At 37.3% G+C, this 13310-nt stretch overlaps 1 protein-coding gene across 4 annotated transcripts in view; it reads left to right on the top strand.

Annotated features, from left to right (window-relative positions):
- Positions 1 to 13310, top strand: part of SESN1 (sestrin 1) — a 119241-nt gene that overhangs the window by 89306 nt on the left and 16625 nt on the right. Inside the window, exon 1 of one of the 4 annotated variants that reach the window (XM_077162600.1) lies at positions 7386 to 7537. The exons of the other annotated variants lie outside the window; for them this stretch is intronic. Within the exon in view, the coding sequence (XP_077018715.1) occupies positions 7436 to 7537 (102 nt within the window). The 5' untranslated portion in view covers positions 7386 to 7435. Of the gene's footprint in view, positions 1 to 7385; positions 7538 to 13310 lie in introns of those variants that run through there. 4 annotated transcript variants of the gene reach the window in all.

The following is a 13310-nucleotide window of genomic DNA, read 5'->3' as shown; positions in this document are numbered from 1 at the left end:
AGAAGCCTGATTTCTTCGAATACCTTATAATGAGTGGCTGTAGGGTAATGTGAGGAGCATTTATCAGGGCAGGTAGACTCATAGGTACTGAAGGAGCTCTGGGTAGCATGAGGCCACCAAAAGCCTGGGAAGAAACACTGAGGAGTGAGAGAGATAAAGAAATGAAGGAGAGACGCTCTCAAAGACTGAGATCACCCATTCCATGATTTTGTTGTAGGTTTGTTGTTGGGGTTATTATTGTTGTTGTTTTACCAGCTCTCACCCTGAGTATAAGAAAGGGAGATAATTTTTTCTTACTTTCTACCCTCTTTTCTTGCTCCCAAAATCAAAATTTAGGCTAATACATAGTTACCAAAAACTCAAAAAATATATATGTTCATTAAAAGAAGCAACTCAGCAATAGTGACTGCTCCTTTGAATTCAGATAAGTACATTTTCCTAGTTTTATAACCTTGGACAAATTACCCATGCTTTTTGCATTTCTGCTTTATTCCTGTTGTGAAATGGGAATAATTATATCTGCATATGTGAAAAGTGCTTAGTGTCTGATATTTAGAAGTTAATATGTGACTGGTCTTATTATCAACAGCTGGAAAACCTGACTTTTTTTTTTTTTTTTTAGTTAGTCAAGCATGGTTGTGGGGGGGAGACAATGTTAAACAGTTTAACAATAATCCACAACCCTCAGACCAACCGTGACCACTTTTTAACACCTAATTCTTTGAGTGAAGGTGATTTTCTAATTCAATGCCACTGATACTTTTTAGAAAAAGCCTATTTACAAATATTAGTGATGGCCTATATTTCTAAATCCATGCATAGAGATTTAAAACACTGTACATTTCTAAAAGAAGAAACTCTAGAGGAGAGAACAAAGATTTATCAGCATTCTTGCTCTTTTGTATGCATAAAATTCTAAAAATACATTGAAAAAGTGAAAAAAGTAGAGAACAAATAAAGGGATAATATAAAATTAAAGTTCAATGCTAAATGTACCCAAAGCATGATGTTGAAAAGGAAAAAGAAAAGTGCTTAGCAGACAAACTATATACATAAAAACAGGAAGATATGAGCTGGAGGAAAAAAAAAAAACTTGACAAAATTAGTAAGCAGAAGTAATCTTATAAACCACCATCCATTCTAAATGAAATGTTTTAAATAACAATATGGGATTTTCCAAGAATGCTTAAACCACATAAATCTAGCAAGCTCTACCCCCACTTTTAAAGGAGTTCTTTGGTTAAGTGGCTAAAGCCATTGCTGCATGAGTTTTCTAACCATTATTAAATATAATTCTGATTCTGATGAACAGATCTGCAAATCTACAGCACTTTAATTCTTTTGGTGAATGAGATAATTTAAGGTTTCATGCGTGGCCCATAAAAGCATAATTATGTCTTTTAACCTGATTAATATTCTTTCTACTAAAGAAATTCCTTCTTATACTTTCTTATAAATTGACTTTTTAAAATCCAGTGGGTTCACACTTATCCACTGTTGGTGGGAATGTCAAATGGTGCAACCACTATGGAAGGCAATTTGGTGGTTCCTCAGGAAGCTAAATATAGAATTGCATATGACCTGGCAACACCATTGCTAGGTATCTACTCAGAGAACCTGAGGGCAAGGACACAAACGGACATTTGCACACCAATGTGTATAGCAGCATTATTTACAATAGCGAACAGAGGGAAACAGCCCAAATGTCCATCAGCAGACAAGTGGCTAAACAAGCTGTGTTATATACATAGGATGGAATATTATGCAGCTGTAAGACAAAATAAAGTTATGAAGGATGTAACAACATGGATGGCCCTTAAGGATATTATACTGAGTGAGATTAGCCAGAAATAAAAGGACAAAAAAATACAGTATGGTCTTACTGATATGAACTGACATTAGTGAATGAACTTGGAGAATTTCAGTTGGGAACAGAGACCATCAGGAGATACAATAGGGTAGATATTGGGTAATTGGAGCTGAAGGGATACAGTATGTACAACAGGACTGATTGTAAAAATTCAGAAATGGATAGCACAATACTACCTAACGTAATACAATAATGTTAGAACACTGAATGAAGCTGAATGTGAGAATGATAGAGGGAGGAGGCCTGGGGCACAAATGAAATCAGAAAGAAAGATAGACGATAAAGACTGAGATGGTATAATCTAAGAATGCCTAGAGTGTATAATGACAGTGACTAAAAAAAAAATGTTTTTGCATGAAGAAGAACAAAAGAACATCAATATTGCAGGGTGTTGAAAATAGATGGTAATTCATATTTTAAAACTAACTTATATGTGAGATTAAAGCAAAAAAATGTTTATTTGTTATAAAATTTATATTTTAACTAGTGCATTTCCTAATATAATTTATGTGGACAGCTTAATTGAACACCATAAGTACATGGAACCTTGAGTAGGGCATGAGATTTTGTAGGTTTTTCCAGAGTGATGCCCTGATAAATCCCAGAAGATCTGAACAGTGAATAAAGAAGAATTTGCTAAGCCCCCTTGGGGGAATGGTGAGAAAGGGGGAAAATTCAGCTTCCCCATGTGGAGAATTCCTGATATTCTCACAAGCAGTGGGGACAACCAAAGCAATAGGCTGAGCCCTCAATCTTGGGATTTGTTCATTTGAAACTTAACCCCGCAAAGGATAGGCTAAGCCTACTTAAATTAGGCCTAAGAGTCACCCCCAAAATAGCCTCTTTTGTTGCTCAGATGTGGCCTCTCTCCCTCAGCCAACACAAGCAAACTCACTGCCCTCCCCCTCTCTACGTGGGACATGACTCCCAGGGGTATGGACCTTCCTGGCAATGTGGGACAGAAATCCTAGAATGAGCTAAGACTCAGCATCAAGGGATTGAGAAAACCTCCTCGACCAAAAGGGGGAAGAGGAAAATGAGACAAAATAAAGTGTCAATGGCTGAGCGATTCCAAACAGAGTCAAGAAGTTATCCTGGAGGTTATTCTTATGCATTAAATAGATATCACCTTGTTAGTCAAGATATAATGGAGAGGCTGGAGGGAAGTGCCTGAAAATGTAGAGCTTTGTTCCAGTAGCCATGTTTCTTAAAGATGATTGTATAATGATATAGGCTTTCACAATGTGACTGTGTGATTGTGAAAACTTTGTGTCTGATGCTCCTTTTATCTACCTTATCTACAGATGAGTAAAACATATGGATTAAAAATAAATAATAGGAGGAACAAATATTAAAATAAATTTAGTAGATTGAAATGCTGGTGATTGGTGAGGGGGTGGGGAGGGCGTATGTAAAAAAAAAAAAAAATCCTGTGGATTCAGGGAAGGCAGGAGACAGATATTTGAGATTTATCTCCTAAATTCCAAAACTGATGTTGCACAGATGAAATCTACCTTCCTTCTTACACCTTTCTTCTTTCTCATTGTTCTTCAGACCACTTTCTTGCCTCCTCAAGATTACCTCAACAGCCATCCTAACTCATCTCCCTGCCTTCAGTTTTCCCCTTCCAATATATTTTTTTCAAAACTTTAGCTGAAATACAAATCTCATGTCACTCTACTCTTTAAAACTGTCAATAGTTCGACAAAAGTGACTGTAATTCAAAGTAGAGTGAAGAGGCTACTCTTCTTTTCTTTTTTGCATGGGCAGGCACAGGGAATCAAACCTGGGTGTCTGGCATGGCAGGCGAGAACTGCACCACTGAGCCACCATCACATCACCCTGGAGGCTACTCTTAAGCAAGCTTCAGTTAGATAATGTTAATTGCCATGGCTTGCTACACCCCAACTAACGTGACTTCTGTTAACTCTTAAGAACACCTAGGGCTTGAACTGAGACGCTATAAAAATTTTATGCAATAAGTTTGCTTTCCTTGAACTTATAATTTCCAGAGGGTTCCTAGGCCAGATAAATCATGACCTCAGAGGGACCAGCCTCTTCAAGATTATCAACTAATTACATCCCTCATCCTTTAGTGTGGACACCCTTCTCAACATGAAAAAGTCAGAATGGGCATTGCCTAAAAATCCCTATAGATTGAGAGGAGGATCAAAGGAGGAGGAGGAGTTATAACAGAGAAAACAGGATTTAACAGATGAGTTTGCTGAATGACTATATTGATATTTCTTTCAGTCTCCAGTATTTTGGAACAGCTAGAAGGAAAAATCTGAATTAGTGGAATGTTAACCCATAAATAACTCTGAAATCTGTTCTGTAATTACTTGCTGAATTTTACTTTGAAAATTATTGCTTTTCTTTCTTTTCTTTGTATAAATGTTATATTTCACAATAAAAACATTTTTAAAAATACAAAAAAAGTTAATGAAATTCAGATTCTGTGACAAAGCTCAATCAAGGTTCCTCATAATTGCTTGTCTTTTACCTAGACTCTTTCCATTACTCTCTTTACTCTTTTCTCGAGATCCAATGATTTCCTTTATTCAACCTAATGGACTTCCCTCTCTCTGACCCCTGAGATTTTGCACATACTGGTTCCTTTGCTTAGAAATCTGTCTGCCCTCCCAAATCCTCTCCTTCCCCACCCTCCCACCAATTTTCTTGCCATGGCTTCTCTACTAATCCTCTAAACTCCAGCTCAGATGTCTTTTACTCAGAAGCCTGTCTTTTTATCCCTACTCCATATCTGAACTTCCCTAATATTTCATAATTCCCTGCTCAGATCAACATTTCACACCATCATTTTTCATAGGTGTTCCAGAAATAAGACATAATAATTAAGCATTATTACTATGGACACATGTAAAGATAACAAACCTTACTTTGATTAGCTAAATTAGTTTGCTAAAACATTTTAAATGGAAAGGATATATTTCAGAATTTCTGTTACTGCTTGGATAAGATGTCAGGTTTTTTTCCAGCAGAAATAAAATGTTGAAAAGAAATGTCTAAATAGCAGACTTTGCAAAATAACTACTGGTTTAAAATGATGACCTATGGTAAATATCAAAAGCATAGTTCTTTCTGATCACTATTTTGTGATCAGGATGTTCATCTTTTAAGCAGATGTTCATTGGTTGCTTATCATAAACTCTGCCCTGGGGGGTTGATCAGGATAAGCACCTTCATAACATATGGCCTCCTTGAGAAGTAAAATCTCTGGAAAATACAAAATTTTTATTGAATGATTTAGAGCAGAACATTTCCAGAAATGAAATCTACATAATGATATTTGCAAGTCAATTGCTAGTACATTTGTTGGAATTCTTGGTTACTATAGATGTTCTGAGGCAATATTTTTATGTTGGCAAATAGAGTAACTAATTCACAATACTACTCTATGGAAAAGAGCAGAAATTAGTACTTTTTGAAAATCTTAGTAATAGAGACCATAAAAGGATCTTGACATTTGATGATTTGAAGGTTTTTAGCAAATCAATGAATTCAATTAAAAATTAAAATTATTCTCTTTTCACATAAAACTTATTTATTGGCAGCATCAAAATGAATAATAAATTGAAACTTTCTAGAAATCCTAATTGTAGCTTCCTACACAATTTTAGTCTATATTTCTTCAATAAATATTTATCAAGCATAAATATCATACACTATATGTATAGAGTTTTCCATTTTAACTTGGATTTAAGTAGTTTAAACCACTTTTGAGCAAGCTGAACATGTTTTTCCTTCACCTCCCATTACAAAATAGATAAGCATTCTCTATGTTGCAAATGACAGTTTTAATGTCACAAACAAGGTTATGCCCTATTAGACAGCTAAGCTCACTATTTTATTCCTTCCAGAAAATAAAATCACAGATCAACTATTTTGGAACCAGAGTCATCATTTTTCTTGTACTTCCCTCATTATCTGGGCTTTGTAGCTCACAGCCGCCCCATTCATCAAGTCCACTTTATGTTTCCAAGTTATTCATTTACAACCAGCTTATCTTGGAGGGTACGTCATTTGCTGCAAATATGATTTGCTGAGCTTGTTTGTTTATGGCTGAGTGGGCATTTGATTATACTTTTTAATGGGGGGGGGGGCAGGCTGTGCTCAGTGGAAGACAGCTTAGAAGCCTCTGTAAACCTTTTCTTCAGTTACATTAACCCAAAATTGTTTCTCTTGACCAGTAAAGATATTTTGGGTGCGTTAGCAATTTATAAAAGCAGTTTACGAAAACGTGTAACATTTATCTTTTTATCTTGAGGAGATAAATAAAAAGTAACCATTTTAACCTGCTTCTTTGAAAATGACAGTTTAATAGCTAACAGAGTAACTTGTGTCCTCTGAAACATTGTAACCTCATTACTAAGACTAAAACGTCTCTTCATTTAGAAGTCCTGATTCTGTCTGCCCATATTTAATTATTTAAATCCTGCTTATTTCCTTCTTTCAGAATGTCCCAAAATTTTTAAAACCTGAGAATGTAAGCCTTTGACAACACAAAGGCAAACATGGAAAAAACACCTAGCCTTTTTTTTTCCATTGTGGTAACATATATAACATAAAATTCCCCCCTTTAACCAATTTCAAACAAATAATTCAGTGGTATTAATTACATTCACAATGGTTGTCATATTATCACCACCATCCTTTGCCAAATCTTTTACATCAAGGGGTTGGTTTAAAAGAAGTTCGTGGAGCCATGTAAGAAAATAATATTGACACAGGACTTGAGCGATTTGGGTTCCGGATCCAGCAATGTCAATTATTTGTGCTCCGTAATAACCCGTATGAGGGAAAATTATCATTTTTAAGGCCTCCAAATATATTTGGGAAGAAGAAAGGTAACTCAGAGATCGTAGGGCTACCAAGACTTATCTGTTTAGGAAAGTGATATTTTTAGTCTTTACATAGCTTACCAAAAATAAATTTTACGTTGAATATAGGCCGTGACCATGTAATTGTTACGGCATTCTCTCACCCATGTAGCGTTCTGCTTGGGCATTACTGGAAAGGAAGAAGGGGAAATTTAATAGTTTATTAATTTAAAGAGAAATTGATTCCTCCTTGGCATGTCAGGGTCAGTCGCTTGGTCGCTGTTTGGCTCTAGGTAAGTAGACCCGAACTGGTGGGGAGAGGGCAGCTCCTGGCTGCTGATGCTGGGCGGCCCGGGGCAGTGTGTCCTTCCACTGACGCCCCAGAGCTCGCCACTGCACCTTCCAGCCCCGGCGGGCATTCATCCCGGCCCACCCCGCGGTTCTCGACCCGAGGCTCTTCGCGGAGCGCGGAGCTCCGCCCCCGGAGTTGTTTTCCTCAGCCCCGGCGTGCTAGGGGGCGGGGCTCCGCGGACCCACTTCGGCGCGCGCGGCCGCCAGGGCCCCGGAGCGACGGTCGCGCGGCTTGTTTGTTCGCCCCGCCCCGCCCCCCGCCGTCCGCGCGGACTGAGGCGCTGCAGCCCAGCGCCGCCGCCGGCTCCCGAGCGCTCGTCGCCTCTGCGCCGCCGCGGGCTCTCTCCGCGTCCGCAAGCGTCCGCGCGTCAATATGCGCCTGGCCACCGCTGCGAACGAGGCGTACACGGCCTCGCTGGCCGTCTCGGAGCTGCTGGGCTGCAAGCAGTGTGGCGCGGGCCGCGGCCAGGACGAGGTACCGGGCTAGGGACCAGGTGGGCGGGCGGGCGCGGCGTTCCCGGCCGAGATGCCGGTTCTGCACGGAGGTCGCGTCGCCCTGGCAGAATCGCACCCTAACAGTGTCGGGAACCGCTGCCGGGGGCGGACGCCGGTGGAGCGACGCCGCCAGGTGAAGGGGCGGCCTGTGGAGCGTGGGAGACGTTTTCAGCCGTGAGTCGTCCCACGGTGGAAACTGCTGAGGCTGGAGAGACAGCTGCCTTGGTCCTTTAAGTGGAAGTCTCCAAAACGTAAATAACATTGTCTTTTGTACATGTCTCCACAAGTCAGAAACCGAACAAAGCTCTAGTCTTAAGATAAAACAGCCTGTTGATTTTTTTTTTCCCTCAGCGTCTTGTCAAAACAGATTATTCAGCCACCCCCATCCCCTGCACACACACAAAAAAGACATTTGAGTCAGTTAAAAGATGATGCTGCCTGGAATAAATATGTACTGCAAGCTCTATGACGTTATGCACAGGGTTTGGTCTTGTTTTTTAAACCATCCTTTTTGAGTCTGAATTGGTCTTCAAGAAAAAGCCATTTATATAATTGTGACATTTTGCTTTTTCCTAAGTGGCTGCAAATATGCACCATTTGGAAGTTAGGAATAACCTTAGCTAAAATCTGAACTTTTAAGAAACTTTGATTCAAAAGGTGTTAAGGGAGAAAAAAATTTGAATTGAAATCAGAATGTTGTATTTTTGCCTAAGTCCGAGGAGCCTAAATTTGAATTACTAGAAAAAGTAGAGAAAAAAAAGCTACTACTTTAGTAGCTTTGCTTACTAAAATGATTGTTTTAGTAATTTTATTTTTGTAAATGGAGTCTGCATTATGATCATTTTAAGTATGCTTTAATGTATGTATAATTATACTATGCGTATCTTAGGTGTTAAATGAAGACACTTCTTCATGAAGGTTGCAAAACACCAAATACTTTTTCTAGATTTTAATGTTCATGGATACATTAGCTCCTTGTTTACAAATAATAGAAAAGCCTAATAAGTGTCTTATAATATTGCCTTAGAAACTTTACCAAAGAGAGAAAACAGCATGAATTGCTGAGTTAACATTTACAGTTTCTTTTTGCAGGCCCTAACAGATTTTTTCCCATTTGGGGTGGAAGTAAGGTCCAGTCATTGTGTCTGAATAGATTTATTATTTCCAGTGATATTTGTGTGCAAAATACTGAAACAGTTACTAATCAGATCTAAACTTTCTAAATATAGCCATATAAACTGGAAGATAAAGACATTTTAGCTTACACTTTAACAACAGTACCTATGGGCTTGTGTTCAGGAAACCAGGAAGGAGCTTTGTATAGTTGCAGGAGCTTTGTATAGTTGCATTTCATTTTTAATAAATCCAACATGTGGGGAAGATAACTTAGGGAATAGCACTTTATTGGAAAACTATCTATTTTATAAAAATTAATAACATGATTATTACAACTAAAAGCTTCCATAGTGTTTTTTTTTGGGGGGGGGGGGGGATGCATGGTCCAGGAATTGAACCCGGGTCTCCTGCATGGAAGGCGGGCATTTTAACCACTGAACTACCTGTGCACCCCATAATGTTTTTAAATTAAACACTTTCCAGGAATGGAACTCCTGAGCAGCGTAGGGCTCACATGCAGCCTAAGTTAGCTTTATAAATGCAGTACTTTGAAGTCAAAGTTTTCATTTTTGTAGAATATAGTTCATAGAAGACCAAGATACTGGGGGAAAAAAGGCACCTAGACATTCAATATTTATAAATTCCCTAGTAAATAGCAGTTTTAGATCTCTTCATTTCTATTTAAAATTTTTGAATTCCAAGAGGCTAGCACCCATAGAAATAAAAACCTAAAATTGGGGAATCGTAGCCCATACCGAAATCTAATCTGAAATCTAATTGTTGTGATGTACTTTGAAATTTATTGCTTTTTTGTATATTTGTTATTTTTCACGAAGTAAAAAAAAAAGTTGATTGTGATGATTAAAAAAAAAAAAAAGGCTAGCACCCAGCTATAGGCACTGATTATTTCCAGAGAAAGGAGACTGGGAAGAGGACTTACACTTTTACACAGTATAGCTTTGCCTTGTTGAAATTTGTTTAGAAAAAACCACACATCCAGGGTTATGGTGGCTCAGCAGGCAGACTTCTCGCCTGCCGGATGCCAGAGACCCCGGTTCGATTCCAGGTGCTGCCCCTGCAAGAAAAAAAAAAAACCCACATCCTGCTTTTGTAATTTAAAAAAATCAAATTAATGCATGTCCTCATTATCAGTATTAGGTTAAAACATATAGCAGGTTTTTAAGAAATGTACCTAGTCAGAAAAATAAAATGATTCAAATAATTAGATTGTTTTATTTTTCAGCTAGTTTTTTGCAAGTGGTTATCTACCATAAACCAACAAATGCTTTCATTTTGCATTTGTAGCAAACAGTTCAGTCATTTATTTGAGAATACTGACATAGAGTAATAAATGTATCTTTAGTAAATTTGAAACATCTGATTAGAACAGTACTTTCAGTATCCAAGCACTGATTCATGCTGTGATAATACACACATAGCCTTCCTGTGGTACTGTCAACATTAAGATTTTCATGCTCTGAAAATTAGTTTGCTAGTATTATACAGTATTGAGGAAACCAGTATTTTAGAAATTTGAAGCAATGTTGTGATGGTAGAGGCTGTTGCTATCTCAAAAATGCTTATTAGGATTGTTGAGGGGAGAGGACTGTTAGTTCCCAAGTTAGTTTTTCCAGCCACATCTTCACAAAGAGCCTATGAAGATTGTCCTGTGATTAGCACCTACATCTACTTTTCAACAAGCCCATCTGCTAGTGACAGTTCTGCTTCCTAGACTCTGGATTGGCCAAAACTTTGTTCGAAGTTTGTAATTCAGTTTCTTATGGCCACAGATGAAGGAATAATTGAAGTAGCATAGACAGGAAGTTATGAAATAACATTGGCTTGTGATCATCTCCTTAAAGACATACAGTGCCTTTCTTGGTCAACACCTGCTAGAAAATAGAGTACCAACTAATTTGTCATATGATTAGGGAAAGATGTGTTTCAAAAAGTGAATTTTCCAATAAGTTGAAATTTAACTTTTTAGAAACCAATCATATACTGTCGTACAATACCGTGATATATAAAGGGACCTCCAAAGTATCAAGAACTCTTAAGGACTCTTAAAAGAGTAATAATTAAAGATACCAACTCTAGAACCAGACCTCCTGGATTCAAGCCCAGCTCTACCAGTTACTAGAATTGACTCTGATCTAGGCTATTTGGATTCAAATCTCAGGGCTTTTGTCAACTGTGTAAAGTGGGGATGACAATACCAACTGCGTCATAGATGGCCATAAGGATCAATCTAAGAGACTGAATTATTTTTTCACGAAGATTGTAAATACCAAATACTTTTTCCAGACTTTAATATCATATACATGTTCCTTGTTTACAGATGATAGAACTTAAATACAGTTGAAGTATTAAATACCTGGCTCCCGGTAAATACTATAAAAGTATTAACTGCTGCTGCTGTTGTTATTATTGGCCCTAGCTTGATTTTTGCAAGTTTATGTCAGCTAAAGAATAAAAGAAAACTAAGTCAGTCTAGTTTTCAGATATCATTTACTACTGTCAGGGTGCCAACCAGACTCTAGGAGTACCACCTTACTTGATCTACTCTGCTCTTTTTTTTTTTTTTTTTTAATTAACGGAAAAAAAAGAAATTAACCCAACATTTAGAAATCATACCATTCTACATATGCAATCAGTAATTCTTAACATCATCACATAGATGCATGATCATCGTTTCTTAGTACATTTGCATCGGTTTAGAGGAACTAGCAACACAACAGAAAAAGATATAGAATGTTAATATAGAGAAAAGAAATAAAAGTAATAATAATAGTAAAAAAAAAAAAAAAAACCAAAACAAAAAAACCTATAGCTCAGATGCAGCTTCATTCAGTGTTTTAACATGATTACTTTACACTTAGGTCTGCTCTTTTTGAGACAGTGTATAACCAAATTTTTTAGAACTTATATCTAAAATAAAACTGAAGTCTGTAATGATGGGCTCATCTATAATTTGTAAAATATTCTATAGTTTATAATGTTGTGAAGTAGTTGGGATTGTTGGTATTATTTTTTTTTTTCATCATTATCATTCCCTATTATACAGGTTAGGGCCCTTCAAATGTCAGAGACAATTGTACTCTTATTAAACAGCAGGGTCTTGATTTCAGACCACCCCTTCAAACTCTGTTCTGTACTTTTACTTTTTTCTTCATTCCATTCTTGATGCCAGGGGGAAATTATTTTAACATTATTCCATTTTTTGTGCTACACTTCGGTACATTTCCCAAGATGAGGAGTCTTTAAATGAGTACAATCCCCATAGTCCTCCTTTCAAGGTAGTTGTCACCTGTTTACTTTTCCCAGAGGTTAATGCTGCATTTGTATGCAATGGGAGACTAGATAGAATCAGTGATCTCCTTCCTGCCAGTTTTTGAACTTGGATAAATTGGGATGCAATCTCATAACTCATCAGGAGCACCCAAGAACAGCCCTATTTCTTCATCAAAGATCATGTCATATTTTTGTATCTCTCTCATATATCCAGTCTATTAGCTAAGAAAAAGAGAGAAAACAAAGTGCATCTTTTGTCTTTAGTCTCCAAACATATGGGAGACTAAATTCATGTGATTCTAGAATAGCAGTAACTGTATTTCCCATTGTGTCAGTCTTGATCATCAACCCTGTCTATTAGGGAAAGAATTGATAAAATCTATCTCTACCACTCCCCCCACTCTTTTCTTTCTCTTCCTCTTCTTTTTCTCCCTACCATTTTCCTTACTGCTTTTTCAGAATGGCACAAACATCTTACAACCACACTAGCTTTGAAAGATATTGACCCTGCTAATCCAAGTGTGAGCTGAGTCAAATTCTCTTTTACCTAAAATTAGCCAGAAGTAAAATAATGAAATGGGAATCTTGAATGTCAGAGACAACTTCCCACTCCTCTCTTCTGTTCCCCATTCAGCACCTGGCTTTCTTGCAAGACTGGTACTTCATCAAGTGATGAATGTGATCTTAACATTAAGAGGTTATTAGCTTAATGGGCCTCCAGTCTGTTTCCAAGAATGTTTGCTTTTTCTAAGTATCCTATATTTAAATGAATAGTTTTTTACTCTAAAAGAAAACATTTCTAAAGGAATTTAGAAAGGAAGGATTTGGTGGCTATTGAAAGTTCAAGGAACAGGGAAGACAGTGATTCCAACCAAAGATCCAACTTAAAGGTATTTAAGAATTATAGAGGACTACTGTGAAAGACCCGTGCCATACACATAAGAAAGTATTCCATTTCTGAAGCATTGACAGCCACTTTCTTGGAACTGTAAAACTATTGTTTTATAATAGTTTGGTGTATAAGCTGTAGATCTGATATAGAAACAAAATGAAAATAATATCATTCAATCTCTTTGTTTAGAGGCCCATATTTTATCAATCTGATCTCAATAAGAAAAAGAATCTACATGGCTTTAATGAAGGGAATAAGATCCTAGAAATGGAATTGCTGAGTTTTTCCTCTCCTTACAAATAGTAATGTGATAAATACATGTTATGTTCCTTGTTCCCTCCATACCCACCCCACATCATTTATCTTTTAAATCAACCCATATAAGGCTGCTTCTTTCTTTTTAAGGACTGCATGCTGTTATACATGATCAAATTGAACTTTATTAAACACTGTA

This window comes from Tamandua tetradactyla, chromosome 5, assembly GCF_023851605.1.
Source record: "Tamandua tetradactyla isolate mTamTet1 chromosome 5, mTamTet1.pri, whole genome shotgun sequence".
In the NCBI taxonomy this organism is placed as follows: domain Eukaryota; kingdom Metazoa; phylum Chordata; class Mammalia; order Pilosa; family Myrmecophagidae; genus Tamandua; species Tamandua tetradactyla.
This window is presented reverse-complemented; position numbering and strand designations above follow the sequence as displayed.